Genomic DNA, 24,308 nt, shown 5'->3' with positions numbered 1-24,308 from the left:
CCTTTCATAGTTAAATTCCTTGAGAAAGTCATCTATAAGAGCTGCTGCTTTCCTTTCCTCTCATGCTCTTCTCAACTCTACAGTCTGGTTCCAACCTCATCATTCAACCAAAACTTATCTTAATTGCTAAATCTGAAGACCTTTATCAGTCCTCATCTTGGAATATAGTAGATGTTTAAAAAATGTTTGACTGACTAGCTGGCAGGCAAATTAATTACTTAGTAGTATCATCAATGACACGCCATGTTTTGAGAAACTTTGCACCAAAAAAACAAGCCTACTCTTCACAACAATGATACCTCAATAGAATGTGATCTTGACAGCAAGAGACTTTAATTTTGTCATTATTTTTCCATTGTCTAATACAATGCCTAACATAGGTGGTTACTACTTGCTGATTTATGATTATTTTAATAAATTATAAATGTGAACATTGTAAAGAACTGAAAGACTTATTAAAAGTCTGTTAACACTATTTAATTATAAGATGAATATTACCTATGTAACTTTGGGCATCGTAATCTCCTCAGGACTCAGTTTCCTTATTTGTAAAATGAAGGGGTTGGTTAGATTAATTGGTCACTAAGGTCTCTTATGAAAGTGTGTTATTTGTTTTTTTGGGTTTTGTTTTGTTTTTTTTTTGCTTTTTGGTGAGGTAATCGGGGTTAAGTGACTTGCCTAGGGTCACATAGCTAGTAAATGTCACGTGTCTGAGACTGGATTTGAACTCAGGTCCTTCTGACTCCAAGGCTGGACCTCTATCCACTGCGCCACCTAGCTGCCCTCCATGAAAGTGTATTATAAAAATTTTAAGAAATTCTTAATTTTATTTGAGTGATGTATGAGCTAAGAATTATTTTCAGAGCACTTTAATAAACAATGGGAAGCATGACAATGTTTTATAAAGGTAACCATTACTACATAAAGTTCAGAAACTACTGCCTTAAAGTAGGATATATAAATGATTAGCATTATTAATATAAAGGGGGAGCATAAATGCAAAAAAGGATGATAGAGGATTTTCTTGGACTGGACCTGTGAATTCGTCTATCTGGGCAACTTAAAGAGTATGGACAGTCCTCCCACCAATGGAGATCAGCAGCTCTTCTCCTTGCCTGAGGTACTGAAAAGACCAGTAACTTGCCCATGCCACACTGCATATATGGGTTAGAGGCAGGACTCAAACACAGTTCTTGACTTAAGGTTCAGCTCCTTCACACCAGGCTGGTTCTCACTGTCCAGGCCCCTGATTAAAAGTAGCATGTGACTTCTAACTGGTGACTTCAGTATATCAGGTTATTGCATCTGGTGCCTGAGTCACAGTTATGGTTTTGATAATAATTAACTTTGCGGAAAGGTCCCCACATGGTGATCCATAGCATCTACATATTCACCTATGAAATGATTCCCTACCTTATTCATTAGTAATCAGATTAAGTAGCTTTCAGAGCAAAGAATAATACAAGTACCTACCTCCTAGGGCTGTTGTAAGGATAAAATATGATACAACATTTATAAAGCGCTTCGTAAACCTTTAAATACTATGTAAATACTTTATTATTGTGGTTGCTATTGTTATTAGTTCCATGAGTGGTAATAGGAAGAAATGGTTATTGTTCTAACCACAAAACAAAAGAGAATTTCCAAAATATATAATGAACATGTTAATGTGAAAAATATATAGTTTATTATATGCATTAAACATGCTAAATGGGGACTGGGTTATTTATTAACAAAAACAGTAATTTCTATCATATTTCTTAAAATTAACGAAAAAAGAAAAGCCATTCAAGGAACAGAATTAACCTTTTCAGTCTTTCTTGTAATACATGATCCTATCTGGAACTCTGCCTCTCCCTTTCAATACCATTTTATCAGGATAAACATGCACTGTACCAAAAGCCTGGCTCTCTGGTGGTGTTTCAATAACCCCTTCCAGCGTAATATGGTGCACACCATGAGTATCTATGCAGTACCCACCATCATGAGAGTGACCAGCAAGGAAACACACCACACATTTATGAGACCAAATGATTGAGAGAGCATCTCTGTAATTCCAGGCAAGGCATGTATCATCAGAGGCATCTGGGTGAATAGGAACATGACCTGTAATTAAAAAGAAAACACAATATGAACTAGTTTAAGAATATTGTCACATCTTTCCATCAAAATTACTAGTTGCGGGGAACTATTACTTGGCAGTAATGTGAAACACCACCTTGATATTCAGACTGATTAATAAGGACCAAGCATGACTCAGATTAAATTCAAATAATCTAGCAAAATGTTTCAAGATTATTCCCCCTTTTTTAGCAAAATGGAGCAAGAAAGTTTATACAGTGTCAGAAACATTCTCCTTTATAATTTGATGCAATGAAATAAGCACATTGCCTTGGTCTGAGGGAGTAGAGAGGTGCCCCTTATGCAATCTAAGATGAGCAAATTAAAAAATAAAAGAGGTCTGTACATATGTGGTTAGGATAAAAAAGCTTGCATTTTCCCCTTAAATCTAAATAGTTTTTACACACGTCAAAAAGATGGAATCAAAAGGGTGTGGGGTTATACATGCAACGCCTATTACCTTAGAATCCTATTTTTATTTTTTAATTGTTTTTCCTCACACCTGTACCTGTGAGGTACTGTGTGTTTACTCTGCAGATAAGAAAACCATTGGAAAAGGAAAAATATTTCCTCTGTATCCCAGTATGAGTGTCTAACTAGAGCCAAGAAGACCATGAGCTCCTGAAATCCCTGACAGGACCACAACACTTCACTATTACCTAATTTACTGTTCAGCTAGAAGCTCTGCTGCATGCCCTTCCACTGTCATCACATTGCTACTTTCCTTTTACCTGATCTAATTATCATATTCCAGTTTTTGGAGCAAACTTTAGTTTTTCAATTTAAAAATCTTTTGGTAAACAATCAACTTGGTAACAACTTATAAAGCAGTACTAAAAAAGTCAGGTGTCTGTTGTATGTTAAAGGAATTTAAAGAGATAGAAAGATGAAATTAGAGAATAATTTATTTAGCAAAACTAGAAAAAGGCTTGAAGGTTTTACAGGACTAGCACATGAGTGTTTAGTGGTTCCTATAACCTGCAGAATACGCCCATCTCTGTGCAGTTATTTCACCTCTCTAGAACTCAATTTCCTCATCTGCCAAATGAAGGGGGAGGACAATTTCTTATAGTTCCTTTCAGCCATAAAATCCTATTAATTTATGGATTCCAGATATCCCTTTTGATTTCCCCAAGGTAGGTATCTTCCTGACAAGAAAGAAGGTAAAAGGAAGGGCCTGATAAAGAGATATATAATATATATATTATATATAAGATCTCTGAAACAACAACAAACACCAGCCAAGGACAGAGTTTTACATAAAGACTCTCAGCTGCCCAAAAACTACACTAGGTACATGGTAACTGTTATAGTAATAATCAGCAGTATGAACCTTCACTAAAGAAACACCTCATAATGCCCTGGGCGGGGGTGTGTGTGGGAGTGGGTGGAGGTGGGGGGTGGGGACGGGACTCCAGGCTTCTGAGGAGTATATACCAACAAAGCATAAGCTCTTAACAAGTCCTACTCTATAAAGCTACAGAGGTTTCCAGTTAGAGACACCTGATGTTTGATGTGCTTTCCTACTTCTTACTCCTTCCTCCTACTTTGTTTGTCATCTGAGCTGTGTGTGTTCTTATATTTTAATTTTATAATTCATTAACAAATTCTATTTTATATAAAATAGTTGCATTAGTGGTTTTACCTTGAGATTCTTTGCCAAAGTAGATTGAAACATATAGTGCAGGAAAGAAGGATACACATACAGTAAGAGTTCACCAATATAGCACTTGGCTAGAAGGTAACCTTGTATGTTGGGAACAAAGCTAAGAATCAGGGAAGTAATGAAAAATATGATTTTGATGGCAAAATAAATGTCACAAAATACATACACTTTGCTAGGAAAGAATCTGAAGCCTTCACCCATTTTATTTATACTTATTTTTCAGACAAAAAAAGTTGTAAGTTTGATTTTCTGGTTTCCAGGTAGTTCCAGTTCCCTGTACTCATGGCTATATCCCCAAATCCCCAAACACTAAAACAATGTCTTACCAAAACTGAGACTCTATTTGAAATTTGTATACAAGTAGGCAGAGTACTCAGTACTGATTGTGACTTGTCTACCTTCCACCTAGTCTGTATATTTTGTCATGTACCTTGTTATTTACATGTTGTATTACCTGTTAGAATATATTACTTGATGGCAGGGACTGGTTTTTGCTTTCCTTTGTATCCCCAGTGTTTAGCAAAATGACTGCCTGGCACAGTAAATCACTTCACTTTGCTCAATTTTCACTGGTGAGAAGTTTTCTAAGATTTGTTTGAGGTCTTGGAATTGTTCATTTCATTTTATATTTGACATATGTTAATCCTATTTGAGGGAGACTTAAAAATTTAAATGTGGACTTATTTGACACAATACATGGTTGCAGAAGTAATAGGAGGAGGAGGAGGAGGAGAAGGAGGAAGAGAAGAAGCAATATCTATTATTTATGTCTGCATGACCGTGGCAGTAGTCACAGGAGCACATTGTTTGTGGTAACTATAAGACTATAAATTTGTAGGACAACTACCAACCTGTATTAATTGAGTGAATTTCCTCACAAGTAGCTCCCTACCCTAATTAAATGACAAGTTCAAATGAAAATGTAAGGCTTTAAGGATTACAAAACATTGTTATTTTATAGATGATCATTTCTTGACTCACCTTGAAAAATTAGTAACATTCATGTATTTCCCAATAAAAAAATGAAACAAAACATCCATTTTATAAAATTGAGATATCAAAATGGAATAACTTTCTTTTCTTTTTTGAAAAGCAAAAATTCTCCCATTTCCTGAAGAATTCAAATAATAAGTAATCGAGAAAGGCACAAAGTTAAAACCTACCCACAACCACTACCTTTTCTTGGTTTGTGTCAGAGAAAGTAAGAACTGCATTGAACCAGTCCAATTGGTCCTGACTGAATCCTCCATTATACTGGACAAACCGAGGTTCGGAAAGTCCTGTAACAGATAAAGCAAATCAAACATATATGTCTTTGATCATCTGAATATTGCTTTATCTTAGGACTAGGAAAGGAATATTTATTTTGCTTAAATGGATGTAACATGGGAAACTCACTAGGTTTTTCGGAGTTAAGAAACATAAATCATAATCTATAGCAAATAAGCTACGTGACATTTATGTTTGTCAATGAGTCCCGACCCTGAGTAGTAATAGTTTTAACTTAATTGTTCATCTTCCTGCTGAATAAAAGCTATCTGAAGAATTTTAAGAAAATGTATTAGATTCTCAGTTCAAAGGAATAATTCACCTTGAGGGTTATTCAGTTCCTTATTTGGATTCTTCTCCTTCAGCATCTTCATACAATCTTGATATTTTGGAGAAGATTGATCCATTCCAAGAACACTTAGATCATAAGCATCAAGTAAAATGAACCGAAATTTAGGAAAAGGTACAAAGTGGTAAGTATAATAGTTTTCTGAAGGTGTGGTCTCAGGACAATGTGCAATCTGGTCTCCTAAAAATTTTGTGTTAAGCTTAGAGTTTCTTAAATAGTCCCTGCTGAAGTTGTAGAATTCATGGTTTCCCCATGTATGATGAACAGGGGCTTTGAGTTTTTCAAATTCCTTCAGAACATTTTGTAGTGACTCTTCTGACACTTTATACTGTGCATTAAACCCATCAATGATATCACCAAGTTGCAACACAAAAAAGAGGTGATTGCTTTCTTCATTCCATTCTTCAATAGCCCCTTGAAGATGATGAAGACTGTATCGGTAGTACCTCATTCTGGTTCCTACAAAATTATAGCCATCTTCTAAATCAGCATATTGAATATCTGATATAACTCCAAAACTGAAGCATGGTTCTGAGATCCCATCTATGGCTCCCGGACTGGAGTTTTGGTCCATTACTTTTAAACTGGTTTCCTGAAAACCAAATTATATGAAAAAGACAACTCAATTTTAAAACAATAATTCCCTAATTAAGGACTGACAATTTATTAAGACTAGAAAAAGTACTGAAATGAGTTTAACTTTGAAAAGAATTCTAAATGAAATTGAATGTAGTTTTGCATATATTAAAAATAACTAATAAATTTAAGACCAATAAATTAATTAATAATCTTCAAAAATACATGCAAAAATGATTAGTCTTGGCATCAGAAGCACCTAGAATAAGGTCCTGAATCTGGCACTTACAAGCTGTGTGATCATGATCAATTCACTTAATCTTTCAGTGTCTAACTCTCTGAGAATCTAAGTTACAGGTGAATTGTTGATCCTACTGTCAGAGGGAGTCTCCATAATGGCAGCTGCCAACAAATGAAATTATAGATTTAGACTGTGAGGTTTAATTTTATAAAATAAATGTTTTGCTTCAATTTCTCATTAAGAAATATAGGAATGTCATTATTATTAATATTTCAGCACATCAAGAAATGATTGTCTATAAAAATAACAAACATTTTTAAATGTTTTACAAACCCTAAAATTATATGTATACACATTTTTGTTTCTGAGCCCATGATTTCATCAATGTAGGATTTCCTTGTGAGAAAACTCCCTCTACAATGCAGGCTAGCAACTGTTCTACAACTTGAAAGTCTTATACGCCAAAGGCAATGTGCCCTAATGATTTCTCCAATTTCACAGACTTTGCTAGCTATAATTATTATTACAAGTTTATGTTGTGGCAAATAAACCTACATTTTAATTCCTGCTGTTCAGTTGTTTTTCAGTTGTGTCCAATTTTTATTTGGGGTTTTCTTGGCAAAGATACTGAAGTAGTTTGCCATTCCTTCTCTAGCTCATTTTAGAGATAAGCAAACTGAGGCAGAGTTAAGTGACTTGCCTAGAGTCAACCAACCTATTATCACTACATTATTTATAATTATAAACCTTCCCCAATTGTGTAATCTATCCCCCACTTTCCCTTTCTATAGGTAAATGCTATTTTATATTTACTCCAGTACTTGAAATGGTGCAAGATGATTGAGAGCTTATTGAGTAAGAAGAGTGACATGGTTTGGCAGCTCTGTGTAGAACGGACTAAAGCTGGGAAGGACCTGAGGTACAGAACAAATTAGGAGACTAATTCAATCATTCAGGCAAGAAGTGACATGGGAATAAATTAGGGTGGTGACCTTTTGGGTAGAGAGAGGAGAATTGATATAAGAGATATAGTGGAGGAAGAAACAAGTGGGTTTGTTTTTTTTTTTTTTTTGGTCTGTTTTTGTTTTTTGGCTAGGCAATGGGGTTAAGTGACCTGCCCAGGGCCAGACAGCTAGTCAAGTGTCTTAGGCCGGATTTGAACTCGGGTCCTCCTGACTCCAGGGCTGGTGCTCTATCCATTGTGCCACCTAGTTGCCCAAGAAATGTTTTGACGATGGATTAGCGGCTGCTATGGGAAGTGAGGGAGAATGATGTATAAAGGATGAAACTGTAGCTTAGTACATAGATTATTAGGACCATCAACAGAAATAGGGAAATATTGAAGGGAGGGGTTTATGGGGAAGGATAAATTCAATTTGGACATGTTGAGTTTGAGATGGAATATCCAGTTTGACATCTCCAACAGGTACTTGGAAATGTGCAATTAGATACCAGGAGGGAGATAATGATGTGGATACACCCTCTGCAATTTTTGTCTGTGTTTCCCACAGATCCTCTACAAAGATCTACCCAATGTGCTGTTATCCTCACTCTTCATACATAGATGGCTACCTAGTCCACCTTGTTTATCTAATCATGTTTGCTTTATGTTTTACTTCTTGGGAGTACTGCTGTAAACATGCTGCAAACTACTTATGCCCACCATGTTTATCTCCATTGCCGTTTGGATGAACCACATTTTTGATTGTTCAAACACTGTTATTCCAAGACTTACAATCACATGGCATCATAGAGATAACACTGCTATTTCAAAAATGAGCTTAAGTGTTCAGGAACACCTTGGGATTGTCAAAAATATGGTGCAGTCTATCTAATCAGAAATGGACTTACATTGGATAATAAAATAGTGTAAGGAAATTAGCAAGGTAGATGATAATGTATCTATATCAAGAACTAATGTCACAGAGGTAGGAACTGTAGGGAAGCATTTTAAAACTACTTTTTCAATTTCTGTAGAAATATTAAGAAATAATATTTCTTTAGTCAAAAAGCTCTTTATAGATTTGTATTCCCCTCTCCCTCTATCCTTCCTAAAAAGGTGGGTTAAGTCAAGAACAAAAGGCTTTTCTTAAGAAAGTGAACTAAGGGTAGGCATTAATCAATTTATCTGATTTAGATCACTGCCTTTCCTACTCCCTACAGTGACTGGCCTACTGACCCAACTAAAGATTGAAGTATGGTCAATGTTGAACACAAGGAGGCAGCCCTGGCAATTCTTGAGGGAAATGGTCAAGAAAGGAACTGAGAAATGACGACTGTTTTGGAATACTAACCCTAAATTGTATTTTAACACTTTATAATATTTTCCTTTTTCAAGATTCCTATAAATGTCACCTCAAAACATTTAGAGGTAAAGGGAAACGTCTTAGAGTATGAGTGGGTTATGCTCATTTGGACATTTCTCTAGGTGAGAAATGGCTTGAATATTAATGTTATAATTTAAAAAACTGCTTCTGGCAGTCTTGTACCGAAAATGAAGTATATTAATATTTTTTCCCTTTCATAGTCAGTACTTTAAGATCCAAGAGATTAAATGAACTGAGCCCCAATCTTCCTGATTCCAAGTCCAACTCACTCCTGGCACCATTAAACTGCTTCTCAATAATTATAACTGACCTATATGTAAAGACTGATCTTCACAACTACCCTATGATGTAAGTACTACAGGTATTACCCACTTTTATGGATGAAGAAACAGATTCACAGAATTTAAGTCACAGGTCACATAGCTAGAACATCAGCGATGGGCTTCAAATGTGAGTATCTCCTGTTGCCAAGCCCAGTGCCCCTTCCATTTCTCCATGCTGACTAGATCTATAGATAACCAGGGGGCAAGGAAGAATGGAAAGTGGATAAATTGAATGTAGGCAAAGTTTGGAAAAGAGAATTATTATAATAAGATGAACAGAAATGAGCCAGAAAGCCTGAATCCCAATTAATCAAAGCAGGAGATAGCTATAATGATTTAAGGAAGGAGATATTTCAATTCAACAAACATTTATAGAGCATTTACTATGTACAAAGTACTGGGTAAGATGATGCTGGCTAGATGCCTAAGGGAAGAGACTTCTGAGAAAAGAAACCAAGGAAGACAGAGGAGCAAGTAATTTGGCTGAAGCTAGGGGCTGTGCTTGGTATCAAAAGCACCTTAATCCTCAAAGGCTAGAACAGAATAAAATATAGTCTTCTAGGTTGCTTGCCATGTGAATCACAGATACTGAGAGAACCCAAATTTACTGATTAATCTAGACAAACTTCTATTTCACAACTATAGTTATATTTTTCTTGACTATATGAGGTTTTTACTCTGATTTGTCACACTGCAGTCATTTCCAGCATACTAAGCAAGTGGTTGAGTATATAATAATTTATGTAATTTCTTAGAGGAAGCCTGTTGAGGAAAACCAAGTGAAACAGCACTCCTAAGGGTATATAGCTTAAAGGGAACTTTTTGAATCATTCAGGTGACATCAGCAATGAATACAGAGCAGGTAGTCTTTTTATAAATCTACCTAAAATTTTATCTCATCGAGCAATATAGCAGGAATCTTGGATGGTGATCATTTTAGGACTACAGCTCCGGATCTGAAAGGGACAGATCATAAGACATTTACTCCAACTTCCTCATTTTACAGATAAGGAAATTGAGGCCCAAGGAGGTTAAGTGATATGTGCAAGTTTACATAGCACGTAAGTGTCAGAGATGGCATCTGAACCCAGCTCCTCTGATTTCAAAACCCTTTCTACCTATGAAGGCAAAAAAACCATAAGGAAGATGTAATTGTTCTTGAGACTAAAGTGAAGATAAAAAAACTTAACTGCTCTAATTTAGTATGTAAATTTTTCATAAAAATCTTAACTGAAAAGATTATGTTTTGATTTTTTGTCTTGCTTTATTTATATCCCTTTTGGTGAATATGATAAATGAGCAGTTCCAGCAAACATTGTCACAGAGGGATTTTTTTCAAAGCTCCTGGCAATAACTGGTTCCTGGTGCAAACTGTAGCATTCCTGAATCTTTTTTTTTACTTACCAGACTAATGATCAGTGAAGACTACTTTCCCTTGGAAAAGTAATAACATGAAATGGAGGGATGGGAGTAGACACAATATTTTCAGGACTCATCAATTATCTCATACATGTCTTCTTGTTCATTTGATTTGCAACCTTCTATAGGGAACAGAAACTAGGAAAAAAGTAAGGATTTAAGGGAAATGATGTGGTGAACGTTGAATTTGCATAATTTTTGTGTTTTGGGCGATCGTGATCTTATACCTGAAGTTGAAAATGCCTGGCATTTGTACTAAAGACATCATGGAAGCCTAATTAATCAGTTCCAGTGGTTACCTATTACTTCTAGGATCGATTATGAACTATTTGGCATTGAAAGCTATTCATAACCTGACCCTTTCCTTCCTTTTCAGCCTTCCCTCTATGTACTCTATGATCCAGCTACAATTACCCACTTGCTGTTTCTCCAATCCCACTCTCTCTCTCTCATCTCCATGACTTTGTGCTGGCTTTTTCCCTTGTCTGAAATGGTCTGTCCAATGACCTCCACCCTTCAGCTTCCCAGAACTCTTTCAAGACAGGTTAAATCTCAAATTCCCAGGATGCCATTACCTGTGGCTAGTACTTTCCCCTTGGAAATTATCTTCTAACTATTCTACCTATATCTTGAATGTACTTACTTGTCTGTTGTCTTTCCAAACTACAATGTAAGTTCCTTGAGGACAGAGCCTGTTTTTATTTCTATTTGTACTCCCAGTGCTTAACACAGTGCCTGGTATAAACTATGCATTAAATAATGTTTGCTGACTAACTGATAGATGAATCAGTTATTATGGCCATCCCCTCCCAGTGAGAGCAACAAATGGCTAAGAGTAAGGTAAAACTTCCTACTTATAACATCAGCTATCAACCTGAGTACAAACACACCGACACCCACACATAGCCTGATACCAAAAAGAAAAAGTTAGATCTTGGTACACCTAATTAAAAGGAGTTTGGACCTTTATCTAGTTCTTGCGTTCTTAGAAGGTACATATGTTATGGTAGTAATTGATGTGGTATCCACTCCAAAGAAGTCAGTAAAAAGAACCAGGAGGACCTGGGTTCAAATACTACCTCTGACACATTCTGGCTATGTGACTGTAGGCAAGTCACTTAACACCTCAAATGCTGTGTGCATTTCACTAAAACAATAACTTTCAGAGAAGCTGCCAATCTGCACTTGTAGGGGGAGTTCCTCATTGAGATGGTCTCCGCTATACCAATGAAATCACAGGTCCTGTCCCTATCCTTATCCCCATTAATCCCTATTTGCTACAATAGCAGAATAGTTTTATTCTTCCTTCTCTTCCAACAATCTGGTAAATTAGCTTACATTTCTGAGTCCTTACACAAATTGACCTCCACGTATGGAATGCTTTTCGTTACATCAGCCTCTAGTAATCCTTAGCTCCCTTCAAGGATCACCTCACGTACTACCTCAAATTTATAAGACCCTTCCTCAATGAATCACAGATTTAGAACTGGAAGGCCTTCCAGAAGCAACTTACTCCAATGCCTTTATTTTACATATGAGTAAACAGAAGCCCAGGGAGATAAATGATTTGCACAAGATTACAGAGGCAGAATTAAACATGTGTCCTCTGACTCTAGGCCAGATTATGAAGTCTTTCAATGCCAGTCTGTTTTTACTCTTTTCAGTATTATACTACTTGCTTCCCTTCCTGATCTGGCCCCCAAGAAAAACTGTCAGTGTTTTTGCCACTCCCAGAAAATTATTTTGTTTACTCACCCTTGTGTGTATATTGGTATCTTCTCTCTCCCTCCCACCCTAACCATAATAAGTTTAATAACATAACCATAATAAAAAGCAGGGATTGTTTTGTTTTTGTCTTTGTATCTTCACACTACATATCACACTATCTGGCACACAATAATAAACACTTAATAAATTTTTGCTAAATTGAACTGATAGGCACACTGATATATTGCCAGTAGAGTTGCAAAGTGTTCCAACCACACTGGAAACAATTTGGGTCTATACTAGAAAAGTTACTAAAGAATGTGCGTGCGCGCGCGCGTGTGTGTGTGTGTGCGCGCGCTATGTATGTATGTATACACACACACACACATATAATTAGATGCCGTGACCCAAAGATTCTATTACCAGAGATATACTACCAAACAAGTCAAATTGAAAGATTTGTCCATGTGTACAAAAATATTTACAGTAGGTTGCATAAGTTCAATCAAATTCATACTATTTGAAGTTGTAATTATGTAAAATGCATTAATTCTCTCCAGTCCAATGGAAATAGGTAATATGCTTTCAGATATTGTGATAATCTGATAGAATTAATTATTCCATTAATCAGTTTTAGCTGTGATTTTTTGTAGTAGCAAAAACTGGTAACAAAGTGTGTATCCACCCATAGGGGAATGGCTGAATAAACTTATGAAATATGAATATAATGGAATGGTATATCACTACAACAAAAACATATGAATGAATAGAAGAAATCAGAGAAACTTGTGAGAACCTATATGCATTGATATAGAACAAAGTCAGGGAAGCAATTTGCACAATGACCACAATAATGTAAAGGAAAACAACACCGAAAAACATCAGTATTCTGATAAATGCAATGACTAATGCTAACTTTAGAGGAATGACAGTGAAACATACCTCCCTCTCCTTTCAGCTGAGGCACAGTGGACTGTTGGTGAGGAATAAGTCAGGAATTGTCAGGAATGGCAAGTATGTTGATCTGTTTTGCTTAATTATATTTCTTTGTTACAAGGGAAAGTTCTTTGTGGGAAGAGATGGATTACTGTGATGTAACAGTGATGTAAATATCTTTTTTAAAGTTGTAACAAAACTATATTTTATTTGAAGTTTTTCCACAGTGGTTTTGCAGATTATGCTAACATTACGATAGGTGCCTGAATTCAATTCAGTGGTGAGGGAAGTTGGTCTGAGGTTAAGAATTTGGAGGGCTGCAATTACTATGTTCCTCATTTTATATTTGGTCATACATTTGACCCCCCCCCAAAAAAATGATCCAGTTACAAAGAGAGGAACAACCAATGGAGAGCCAGTGTATGACAATGGTATAGTGGGAACAACGTCCTGATTAGGATAATTTTTTCTTAAAAGGTACCAAAACTGTCCTCGAGATTTTATTCAAGATATTTAGGCTAGCATTGGTGGTTGATGAAGTTTCTTCACTGCCTGAGGACACAAAAGTCATGAAGATCTGCTCCAGCAGGGACCTGAGGCTTTAGACATAAGGATGACCAAAACCAGGAAACTGTACTCAACTGGATCATCTCTAATCTTGCTATCATTCTCCTGCCATTGTAATGTAAACCTTTTTCTATTAGATCAGAACAAAAGAAATCAACCTTAGCTGAGCCACCATCTTGACCTAGTCATATGTGGCCTACCATAACTAACATGGCCAGCATTTGGGAATGGAATGATCTCCTTGAACTGCAGGGACTGGCCCAGATGCAGAGGAAGGTGAGCTCACTGTGTCCTCCATGTTTCTGGTGACGCCTCTGGAGATGGCATTATTAGACAACATTTATTAGACAACACAGGGATAATTAGTTATTTTATTAATATAAGAAGCAGCTGTCTAAAGCCAAAAATAGGCAAAGAGAAAACAAAAAGGCCACTTTTTGCAAACTATACGATGATTTAGAGAAAACCAATTAATTGAAACTTTAACTTTGGCTAAGCTGTAGGACATAAAATAAACCCACATAAATCATCAGTATTTCTGTATGTTAGCAACATGATCCAGCAGGAAATGATATAAAGAGAAATTCTTTTTAACTACAAAAATTCTCAGGAGTCTGCTTACCCAAACATAGACAGTAACTATATAAATACAAAACACTCTTTATACAACTAAAGATAGATCTAAATATTGGAGAAATATTAATTTATTATAGGTAGAATGAGCTAATATGACAATACTACCCAAATTAATTCACTTACTCAGTGCCATACTAATCAAACTACCAAAAGATTACTAAAGGTGGGAAGGAATGGGCTCAAGAAGTACCACATTTCAAACTATACTACAAGGTAGTAATTATTATTTGGTACTAAGTAAGAAATAGGTTGATTAATGGAACAGGTTAGGTACACAATATAAAGATAGAAACACAGTTGCCTAGCATTTCATAACCTTATTTATTGAGATAAAAACTCACTATTCAAAAAACGAAAACAACTATTTTTGTTATTAACTGTTGGGAAAATTTAAAAGTATTCTGGCAGAAACAAGGTAAAGACCAATACCTAAAACTATCTACCAAGATTAGCTCCAAATTTATCATATCACTGATTACACTCAGCCAAGTCTCAGCCTTGGATCACTCTCATCATCTGTTGCCTTCACTTCTATACACATGCTGCTAAACAAAGATGAAGAAAATCATGCAACTGTTCTGACTGAATCCAATACAAATTTACATTACATAATCTCAATTGTTGTAGGCAACCTTACTGTTGCCAGACAATGATATTACACATCCCCTATCAACTCACTATCCCACTCTCCACAATGGGTCTTACAAGTCTTTTCATCCCTTTTCAAATCTCCCTTGGCACCCCCTTCCTTGACTCTTTCAGCTGAGAATCTTGCTTCATATTCTACAGAAAAAAAATTGAGGCCATTTGCCATGAACTTCCTCTGCCCCCCTCTTCCTCAATGCAGATCATTCATATGTCTTCTGCCACATCTCCTCCTTCACAAACTCTGTCTCACAGGAAGAGGTTGCCCTAGTCTTTACCCAGGCTAACTAGATTTTATTCCATCACATCTCCTTCAACAGACCCTCTGCCATTTTTGCTCTTTCACTTATTTTCTCTTTTTTTTTAAGAAGATAAAATTACATTTTAATAAATGGAGAAGGGGTAAAGACACGCAAACACCGATGAGAGATGTCTTCCAGGCTGGAGAGGGTGGATTGTATGGATTCCCCCACCCCACCATCACCCCTTCAAGAGGGGGCAGCAGAGATGGTAGGCACAATTTTCCTCCATTCACAGGCATATCCAAAAGGCTGTGGGGACAACAGTGTCTAAGGGGCCACTGTGGCTCTCTGGTGTTTCTCAGGGCCTGCCCACATTCATTCCACCACTGAATCCATGTTGGAGTTTAGGTGCAGAGGAGCTCAAGGAAGAAGGTGGGCATGATTTGAGGGAGCTGGGGGTGGGGGGGGGGTGGAGGGAGGCATGTGATCCAAGGGGTGGTCAAGGCTGGACCAGAGTCTTTCACTTATTTTCAATCTCTCCCTCTCTACTGGCTCATTTCCTACTGCTTACAAATATGTCCATGTTTTCCTTATCCTGAAAAACACCTTCTCACTTGATCCATCTTTGCTATCATCCTATATCCTTTCTGCTTTTAGTAGCTAAACTCATCAAAAAGGCCACCTATACACAATAGGTGCTTCCACTTCTCTCCTCAGTCTCTTCTTAACCCCTAAAAATGTAGCTTTTGACTTTATAATTCCACCAAAACTGCTCTCTCCAAAATTACTGATATAGATCATCTCTTTGCTGCCAAATCCAATGGTTTTTCAATCCTTATTGTCCTTGACCTCTTTGCAGCCTTTGACACTACTGATCACTCTCCCCTCCTTGCTACTACCTTCTCTCGAGGTTTTCACACTCTCTTAGTTTTCCTCCTACCTTTCTTTTTTTTTAAAGTAATCATTTTTAGTTTTGTTTTTTTTTTTTTAATTTTTTTTTAGGCAATTGGGGTTAAGTGACTTGCCCAGGGTCACACAGCTAGTAAGTGTCAAGTGTTTGGTCTGAGGGCAGATTTGAACTCAAGTCCTCCTGACTTCAGGGTCGGTGCTCCATCCACTGCACCACCTAGCTGCCCTCCTCCTACCTTTCCGACCACTCCTGTTTCCTTTGCTAGTTCTTCCTCCAGATCATACCCTCTAACTGTAAATGTCCTTAGATTCTGTCCTGGACCCTCTTCCCTTCTCCCCTCTATACTACTTCACTTGGTGATCTCATCAGCTCCCATGGATTTAATGATGATTCACAAATCTAGCTATCCTGTCCTAATCTCTCTGCTGATCTCCAGTCTTGCATCTGCTTTCAGACATCTCAAACTGGATGTCCAGCAGACATCTGAAACTCACTATGTCCAAAACAAAACTCATTACCTTTCCCCCTAACCTCTTACCTCCCAATCCCCATACCTTTCCTATTACTGTACTGTTACACAGTACCTAGTACTGTGGTACTGCAATACCATCCTCCCAACTCCACAGGCTCACAATTTAGGAGTCATCCCAAATTCCTCAGTATCTTTCACCTCCCCATATCCAAGATCTTGCCAAGGCTTGACAATTTCACTTTTTTTTTTTTAGGCAATTGGGTTAAGTGACTTGCCCAGGGTCACACAGCTAGTAAGTGTCAAGTGTTTGGTCTGAGGCCACATTTGAACTCAGGTCCTCCTGACTTCAGAATCAGTGCTGTCTCCACTGCGCCACCTCGCTGCCCCTTGACAATTTCACTTTTGCAGCATCTCCCCTTCTGTCCTCTGACACTGCTGCCACTCTAGTGCAGGCCCTTATCACCTCATGCCGGGATCATTACCATAGATACCTGGTGAGTCTACCTTCCTCAAGTATCTCCCTATTCCAATCCATTCTCCATTCAGCCACTAAAGGTCTGATCACGTCACCTTCCCATCCCCTCCTTACTCTAGTGGCTTCCTATTGCTTCCAAGAGCAAATACAAAATGCTCTGTATTCGGCATTCAAAGCCCTTCATAACCTAGCCCCCTCTTACCTTTCTAGTCTTCTTACATCCTTACACCATGCCTTGCTTCAATCCAGTGACACTGGCCTCCTGGCTGTTCCACGAACAAAACACTCCATCTTAGCTCTGAACATTTTCTCTGTGCCTTATGCTTGGAATGCTTTCTTTCCTTCACTCTACTTCTACTGACTTCCCTGGCTTCCTTTAAGTCCTAACTAAAATCCCACCTTCTCCAGGAAGACTTCTCCAAACCATCTTAATTCTAATGCCTTCCCTCTGTTAATTATTTCCTGTTTATCCGGTATATCACTTGCTTTGTATACATGTTTGCATATTGTGTCCCTCATTTGATGGTAAGCTCCTTGAGGCCCAAGAACTGTCTTTTACAGCTCTTTTTGTATCCCTAGTGTTTAGCATAGTGCCTGGCACACAGAAGAGGCTTAATAAATGTTTATTCATTGATTGCTTCTGAGTTTGTGTCTGGAGCATCCCTTTATCTCTCTATGGTGGGATTCTTTTGTTTGCTCATTCTACTAGTCTACTTCCTGACCTCAGACTTGATGTTAGGGTTGGTCTCCTCTGCACTTCTAGAGGGAAGGCTTAAGCTGGTCCTGTTGCTTCTTTTTGGGGGCTACTGAATGTTTTATTTCAGGATCTCAGAGATAGGCTGGGGACATACAAGCTTTTAGTTTACTGTTTCAAAAGTGATAGAACTGTAGCTATAAAGGCCACTCACATGGGGTCCAGGCCCTTCAGACTTGATGGATCTCCTAAGACCATGAAAGTCACCACATCCAATTCTGTTAACTAGACACACATTTCCATATGGAGATGTGTGTGTGTGTATGTTTCTATGTACTAGAGTATCTTTGTTGATTCTTTTTCTATGTTCTTATAAAAAAGTAAACCTTTTTTGTCAACTATTAAATTATCTAAAAGTGCCTCACTTAATCCTGACATCAAATCAGGATGCCAGCCTGAGTCAGGCCTTCCTCTTAACATCTGGCATACTCAGTAACTAGAATGATGATGGCTTTGTGGCCATGGATGAAGTGGGGAAAGGGGGATGCAAATAAAAATGGTAGGGTAATCAGATGGCTGTTTACAGCACCTGGGCACCCTGGCAAAGATGGTATAAGGAGAGTCCCCTCAAAGGAACAGGAAGAAGGAGATCCCTGAGCAGGCAAAACAATTAGCTTAGGGGAAAAGGGGAGGAAGGCAGGAGAGGAGATGTTAAAAGAAGGGTAAAGTAACACCAGGTCCAGCATTCTCTGGTTGTTACTGACCATCCTATGTAAGGCGGACTGTCAAAATAAGATGGAAATTAAAGTGGTCCAACATATTTAACAAGTAGAGAGAGAGCTATTGGCTTTTAAGGGCCATATAAAGGCAGAAGGGCAACAATGGATTAACAGAGCTGGTGATAGACCAAGTAAAGGAAGCTCTGTTGATGGGGGTGCAGATTCAAAGACTACAACCAGAACTCCTTTAGCCTGGGAAGCCACTACACATGAGAATGAGAGAAGTGAGGAGAGACTTGGGAACTCCCACTGGTGATAAGAAAGCCCCACTTGAATGATCATCTCTCATCGAGATGCAAGCTGGACTTTTCTACTATGCCCCAAAAACCTCTTTATCCTGGAAGTTCACTTCAGTCTTAGAATTCATTCCTTAAAAGTACCTCCAACTCTGTCATCTCTCTCTCTCTATCTGATTGAATGGCTCTTCCTAGAACCTCCACATATGGAAGGCACTTCAGTCAGCCATCTCTTCATTTCTCACCAGGCTTCAACCCAGATATCCATCATGCCCCTGCATACTGCATAATTTCCTGTCTACTCCCTCACCCCCCACCTTTTCAGCATCTTTTTATGTCTTGCCTTCCACCATTAGAATGCTCCTTGAAGGCAGAGACCATCATTCTCTTTGCTTGTATTTGTATTCCCAGCACTAAGCACATAGTTTGGCCCATGGTAAGCATTTAACAAGTGTATGTTAACTAACTAGTGTCAGTCTTTAGCAAGGGGTCTTTCTCCCTAGGTGTGTGAAGTTCAACAGATCAAGACAACAGTGGCTCTGAGGACAAACATTGCTGTTAAGTGCAAATACATGTTCTAAAAGGTCTTACCCAACCAAATGGGTAGAGGGCTATGACACCCTCTCCTTTGGGGAACCTTGGGTGTGACTCCTAAAACAAGAAGTTGATAAGAAAACAGTGGATGGCTAGCTCATATTTGGGGGTGGGAGTGGTATCCTAGTAAAACTATATATGGAAATTCAGTACCAGACCAGTAGAAGAGGTTCATTCAGAGGAGGTTACAAAGGACAGACCATACAGGGAAGGGATATCAAAAGCTTCTGGGAGTCAGGAGCCCTTTTCTCAACCCCTACATAGGGTACTGTGAACAGGGCAATATGTAAAACCTTGGAGTTGCCCAAACTATCCAGTGTAGTTAACACCATACAATACTGACTCTCCAAGTGTGTACAAGATATTTCTTCTCTACTAATGGAAATGAAGGAAGCTATAATACTTTGTTATACCATTTTTCCTTAAAACAAACCTGTATTGGCCCCTGGCAACTTACAACTAACTAGAAGTAGCTGAAGTAGCCATGCCCATCACTACAGCTGTTCTTGACCATGTCAATGTCACAGCCCAGGCCCAGGGGTGTGAGGTATAGTTGTTGACCTTACCAATGCTTTGGTCTATAGTCACGGCTGATATTAGACAGAAACAATTTGCTTTCATTTGGGAAGAAGCCCATTATACCTTCACTGTACCTATGAGAAGATTAAAATTGATCATGTATCATTTCCTTATTAACCCTATTTACAAGTAATTGATTTCTCCCTGTAATTGCTTAAGTCATGGTTCTTTGTCTCTGAACTTAGTTCAGGGTTCAGCTGGCTTGTAATAGGTTAAATTTAAAAATCTATCTATTCTTGCCTCAAGGAATTTTGCTAACATTGGAGAATGTGTGTGAACAGAAAGGGAGTCAGGCTTGATATCTTTACTGCACCAAACCATCCTTCAAGAATGTCTGGTTTGCTTTCCAAAAGTATAGACCACTATCTCACACCTGGACTCAAAGAAAGGGCACTTCTTAGTTTCATGACAGAAATCGAGGGGAAGGGGGGGGGTCGCCATTAATAGTCCCCATTATCAAACTTCCAACCAATCATGTTAGTCCCTGCATGTCAACTCTGTAATCAATCATGTTGCCCTTAAATCCATGACGTTATCTACTCTGCTCTTCTTTGTTTTGTACTCCTTAAAACTTTACATAAGGGCAAGTGTCCTCTTGCTCAGGTTCACTGGCATTAATGGAAGCAAGCCACAGACCCATTTGTTGACATGTAGCATGCCTATGCTAATATAATGGAGACCTGCCTCAGTTTACCCTTTTGTTAAAATATCAATTGCAATACCTCCCCAGGCTACCTCAACTGCCCCTCAATGACACATTATGGTGACATCTGAAAGAGGCTTTCCTTCCTAAGAGCATCGATACATATCACTAAAATGACAAAATAACGTTGGAGAGGTCAGATGAAGCCATAGTGGCAAAGGCCCTAGATTCCCATATGGTGGTGGCCCTTATGAGGGTGAGAAACTAACCCAGAAAGTCTAGGCTCTAGCCCATTCAGTAAAGTTTTGGAGAATACAGTGGATAGGGAAACCCCAGTGGACTCCAGACATATTCTGGACTAAGCTACTAACATTCATTTTTCTCGTGAGACTTACTAGACTCCTCAGATATTGGCAAATCCACATTAGTGAATGTGGATTTAATTGGAAAAAAGAGGATCAATCCCCAAGCTGACTTGGTGGAAATTCTGAGTCCTTGGATGAAAGAAAAGTGATGAAAACTCTCAGGGGGAAAAGATTCAGTATTATCCTCCTGATATGGCTTTGAGAAGTGGGTGAGCCAGGGAATACTGAGTTGGTAGAAGTGTTGGGATACCCTCCTTACCAATTTAGATCCTGTGATACCATGCAAAAGGCTTATGACCTTTCACGCCACCTTACTACAGATACCCTGATGACTATGCCACAGATGTTGTCAGCTAGGCTGTGGCTCTGATGTTCCTAGTGCTGCTTTTGCTCATCACTTTCTCTTATCAGCAGACCCACTATGAATTCCAAATATTTGGCATCACTCATCACATAGACCTGATAGTTAAGTTCTGAGACTTAATCCTTTTATTTTCTTTCAAAATATTATTTTTTATTTCTAATAATTCCTTCACAATGGGGAGTATAAGGAGATTGTTAAAAGTTTTCATTATATTGTTGTCAGGCTTTTGGTTTTGGGGGGATTTTTTTGCTTTTTAAAAAATTGGTTATATATTTTACAAATCAGGTAAACTTTACGGTTGTAAAAATTCTTTCCCAATTTTCTACTTTCCTTCTAATCTTGGTTGCATTGGCTTTGTTTGTGCAAAAATTTTTCAATTTAATGTAATCAAAATTATCCATTTTGCACTTCATAATGTTTTCTGTCTCGTTTGGTCATGAATTCTTCTGTTCTCCATAAATCTGATAGGTAAACTATTCCTTGCTCTCCCACTTTGCTTACAGTATCAGTCTTTATATCTACATTATGAACCCATTTTGACCTTAATTTGGTATATGGTGTGAGATTTTGGTCTATGCTTAGCTCCTGCCATACTCTTCCAGTTTTCCCAGCAGTTTTTGTCAAAGAGTGAGTTCTTATCCCAGAAGCTGGGGTCTTTGGGTTTATCAAATAAAAAATTACTATAGTTATTGACTACTGTGTCTTGCACACTTAACCTATTCCACTGATCCACCACTCTATTTCTTAGCCAGTACCAAGCAGTTTTAATAATTGCTACTTTATAATACAATTTAAGATCTGGTATGGCCAGGAGGCCACCTTCCCTTACATTTCTTTTCATTAGTTCCCTTGATATTCTGGACCTTTTGTTATTCCAAATGAATCTTGTCATTATTTTTTCTAACTCTATAAAATAATTTTTTGGTAGTTTGATTGGTATGGCACTGAATAAGTAAATTAGTTTAGGTAGAATTGTCACTTTTATTATATTAGATCCGCCCACCCATGAGCAACTGATGTTTTTCCAATTATTTGGATCTGACTTTATTTGTATGAAAAGTGTTTTGTAATTGTGTTCATATAGTTCCTGGGTTTCTTTCAGTAGGTAGACTCCTAAATATTTTATAATGTCTGCAATAGCTTTAAATGGAATTTCAGTGTCTCTGATAAGGGCCCCATTTCTAAAATATATAGAGAATTAAGTCAAATTTATAACACAAGTCATTCCCCAATTGATAAAAGGTCAAAGGATATGAACAGGCAGTTCTCAGAAGAAGAAATTAAACCATCTATAGTCACATGAAAAAAGCTCTAAATCACTACTGAGAGAAATGCAAATCAAAACAACTCTGAGGTACCACATCACACCTATCAGATTGGCCAACATGACAAAACAGGAAAATGATAAATGTTGGAGAAGATGTAAGAAAATTGAAACACTAATGCATTGTTGGTGGAGTTGTGAAATGATCCAACCATTATGTGGAGCAATTTGGAACTATGCCAAAGGGCTATAAAAATATACATACCCTTTAACCCAGCAATAGCACTTCTAGGGCTGTATCCCAGAGAGATCATACAAATGGGAAAAGGACCCACACATACAAAAGCAGGTAGAGCGACTCTTTTTGTAGTGGCAAAGAATTGGAAATTGAGAGGATGCCCATCAATTGGGGAATGGTTGAATAAGTTGTAGTATATGAATTTAATGGAATACTATTATGCTATAAGAAATGGTGAACAGGCTGACTTCACAAAAACCTGGAAAGACTTGTATGGTCTGATGCTGAGTGAAGTGAGCAGAACCAGGAGAACATTATACACAGTAACAACCATGTTGTTCAATGACTAATATTCATAGACTTAACCCTTCTCAGCAACACAAGGATCTAAGACATCTCCAAAGGCCTCATGACTGAAAATGCTATCCACATCCAAAGAAAGAACTATGGAGTATGGATACAAATTGAAACATACTATTTGCTATTTTTTTCTTCTGTTGTGTTTTGTTTCCTCTTTCTGGTGGTTCCTCCTATTGGTTCTAATTCTTACTTACAACATCACTAATGTGAAAATGTTTAATAAGAATGTATATGTATAGCCTATATCTGACTGCATGCCATCTTGGGGAAGGAGGTGAAGGAGGGGGAGAAAAATTTAAAACTCAAAGCTTATGGAAGTGATTGTATATAAATCAAAATAAATTAATTTTTAAAAAATTTGCTTTCCTCTCCCCCCACTCCACATCCCCATTTTCTTTCTCCCCCTCCACCTCTTCCCTTAGTACTACTGATGACTGTTGTCCCAGTAAAATTCTTAAAAGAATTTAAATGGTAGAAGGTCCTCTATCTTTGGGACCTGGCCACCATAGGATATCATGTGACAGGACAAAGATCTACCAGGGCTCTCTGCTCTCCCCAAAACATGGGTGAGGCCAGTTTTTCTCTAAAAAAACAACAAAGCTCTGCCCAAAACTTGATAAGCCCAGGGAGTATCAAGGTTCAAGCTGCTTCTCCTGATGCTGTAGCCTCTAGGTGTATTGGCATGGCTTCCTAGTCACTTAAGGGCCACCCATATTGGATCATGGTCCTTCAGAGTTCGAGGATGTCCCAAAACCATTTGATTTACCATACCCTATCTTGCTAACAGACACATTTACATAGGGAGATAGGGGTGTGGGAGTGGCTATCTGTCCAAGCCAAATGCTGGTATCCTTTCCATGATATAACATCTGTTTTAAATTGTTGAATGATATAAATGACCTACTTCCTTTCATCTCTGTATCAAACCTGAATAGGGTGTTGATCCGATTCATGTCTGCCCTTAACCCCCCTATAGTATGAGTCAACATATTCTTCTGACCCAATTCTTAGCAAATGCCAAGCAGAGTGGAGCAAACCCCAACTGAACTCACACTGACCTTTTCTGAATATATTTTCCATACTATGAAGTCAACTTCCTTTTGTGTTAAGTATACTAAGAGTGTCTCATTTAGTTCTAATCCTGAGGCTGAACCAGCTTAAATCATCTGTCCCAAAAACTCACAGTGACAAGGCATATGGCAAATCCTCCCTGCCCATAATGGTTTAACCCAAGTGTCCTGGTGGATGATATAAAATATGTTCTAGGGGTTTGGGAACAGATAGAAAAGAAAAAAAAAGGACTGAGACTGG

The 24,308-nt window shown here is 37.9% G+C and overlaps 1 protein-coding gene across 3 annotated transcripts in view; it reads right to left on the bottom strand.

Moving 5' to 3' along the window:
* Nucleotides 1–1,718: 1,718 nt before the first annotated feature.
* Nucleotides 1,719–24,308, bottom strand: part of ADPRM (ADP-ribose/CDP-alcohol diphosphatase, manganese dependent) — a 24,756-nt gene continuing 2,166 nt past the window's right edge. The window contains exons 2-6 of one of the 3 annotated variants that reach the window (XM_027850227.1): nt 12,941–12,971; nt 10,277–10,429; nt 5,379–5,997; nt 4,951–5,067; nt 1,719–2,106 (exon numbers count right to left, since the gene is read on the bottom strand). In XM_027850227.1, the coding sequence (XP_027706028.1) occupies nt 1,811–2,106; nt 4,951–5,067; nt 5,379–5,979 (1,014 nt within the window). In that variant the 5' untranslated portion in view covers nt 5,980–5,997; nt 10,277–10,429; nt 12,941–12,971 and the 3' untranslated portion in view covers nt 1,719–1,810. Of the gene's footprint in view, nt 2,107–4,950; nt 5,068–5,378; nt 6,006–10,276; nt 10,430–12,940; nt 12,972–24,308 lie in introns of all 3 variants that reach the window. The other 2 variants (XM_027850230.1, XM_027850228.1) reach the window with 2 other exon arrangements.

Source organism: Vombatus ursinus, unplaced genomic scaffold (assembly GCF_900497805.2).
Source record: "Vombatus ursinus unplaced genomic scaffold, bare-nosed wombat genome assembly UNPS02008996.1, whole genome shotgun sequence".
Lineage (NCBI taxonomy): Eukaryota > Metazoa > Chordata > Mammalia > Diprotodontia > Vombatidae > Vombatus > Vombatus ursinus.
The sequence above is the reverse complement of the archived record's forward strand: the minus strand, read 5'-3'. Positions and strand labels throughout refer to the sequence as shown.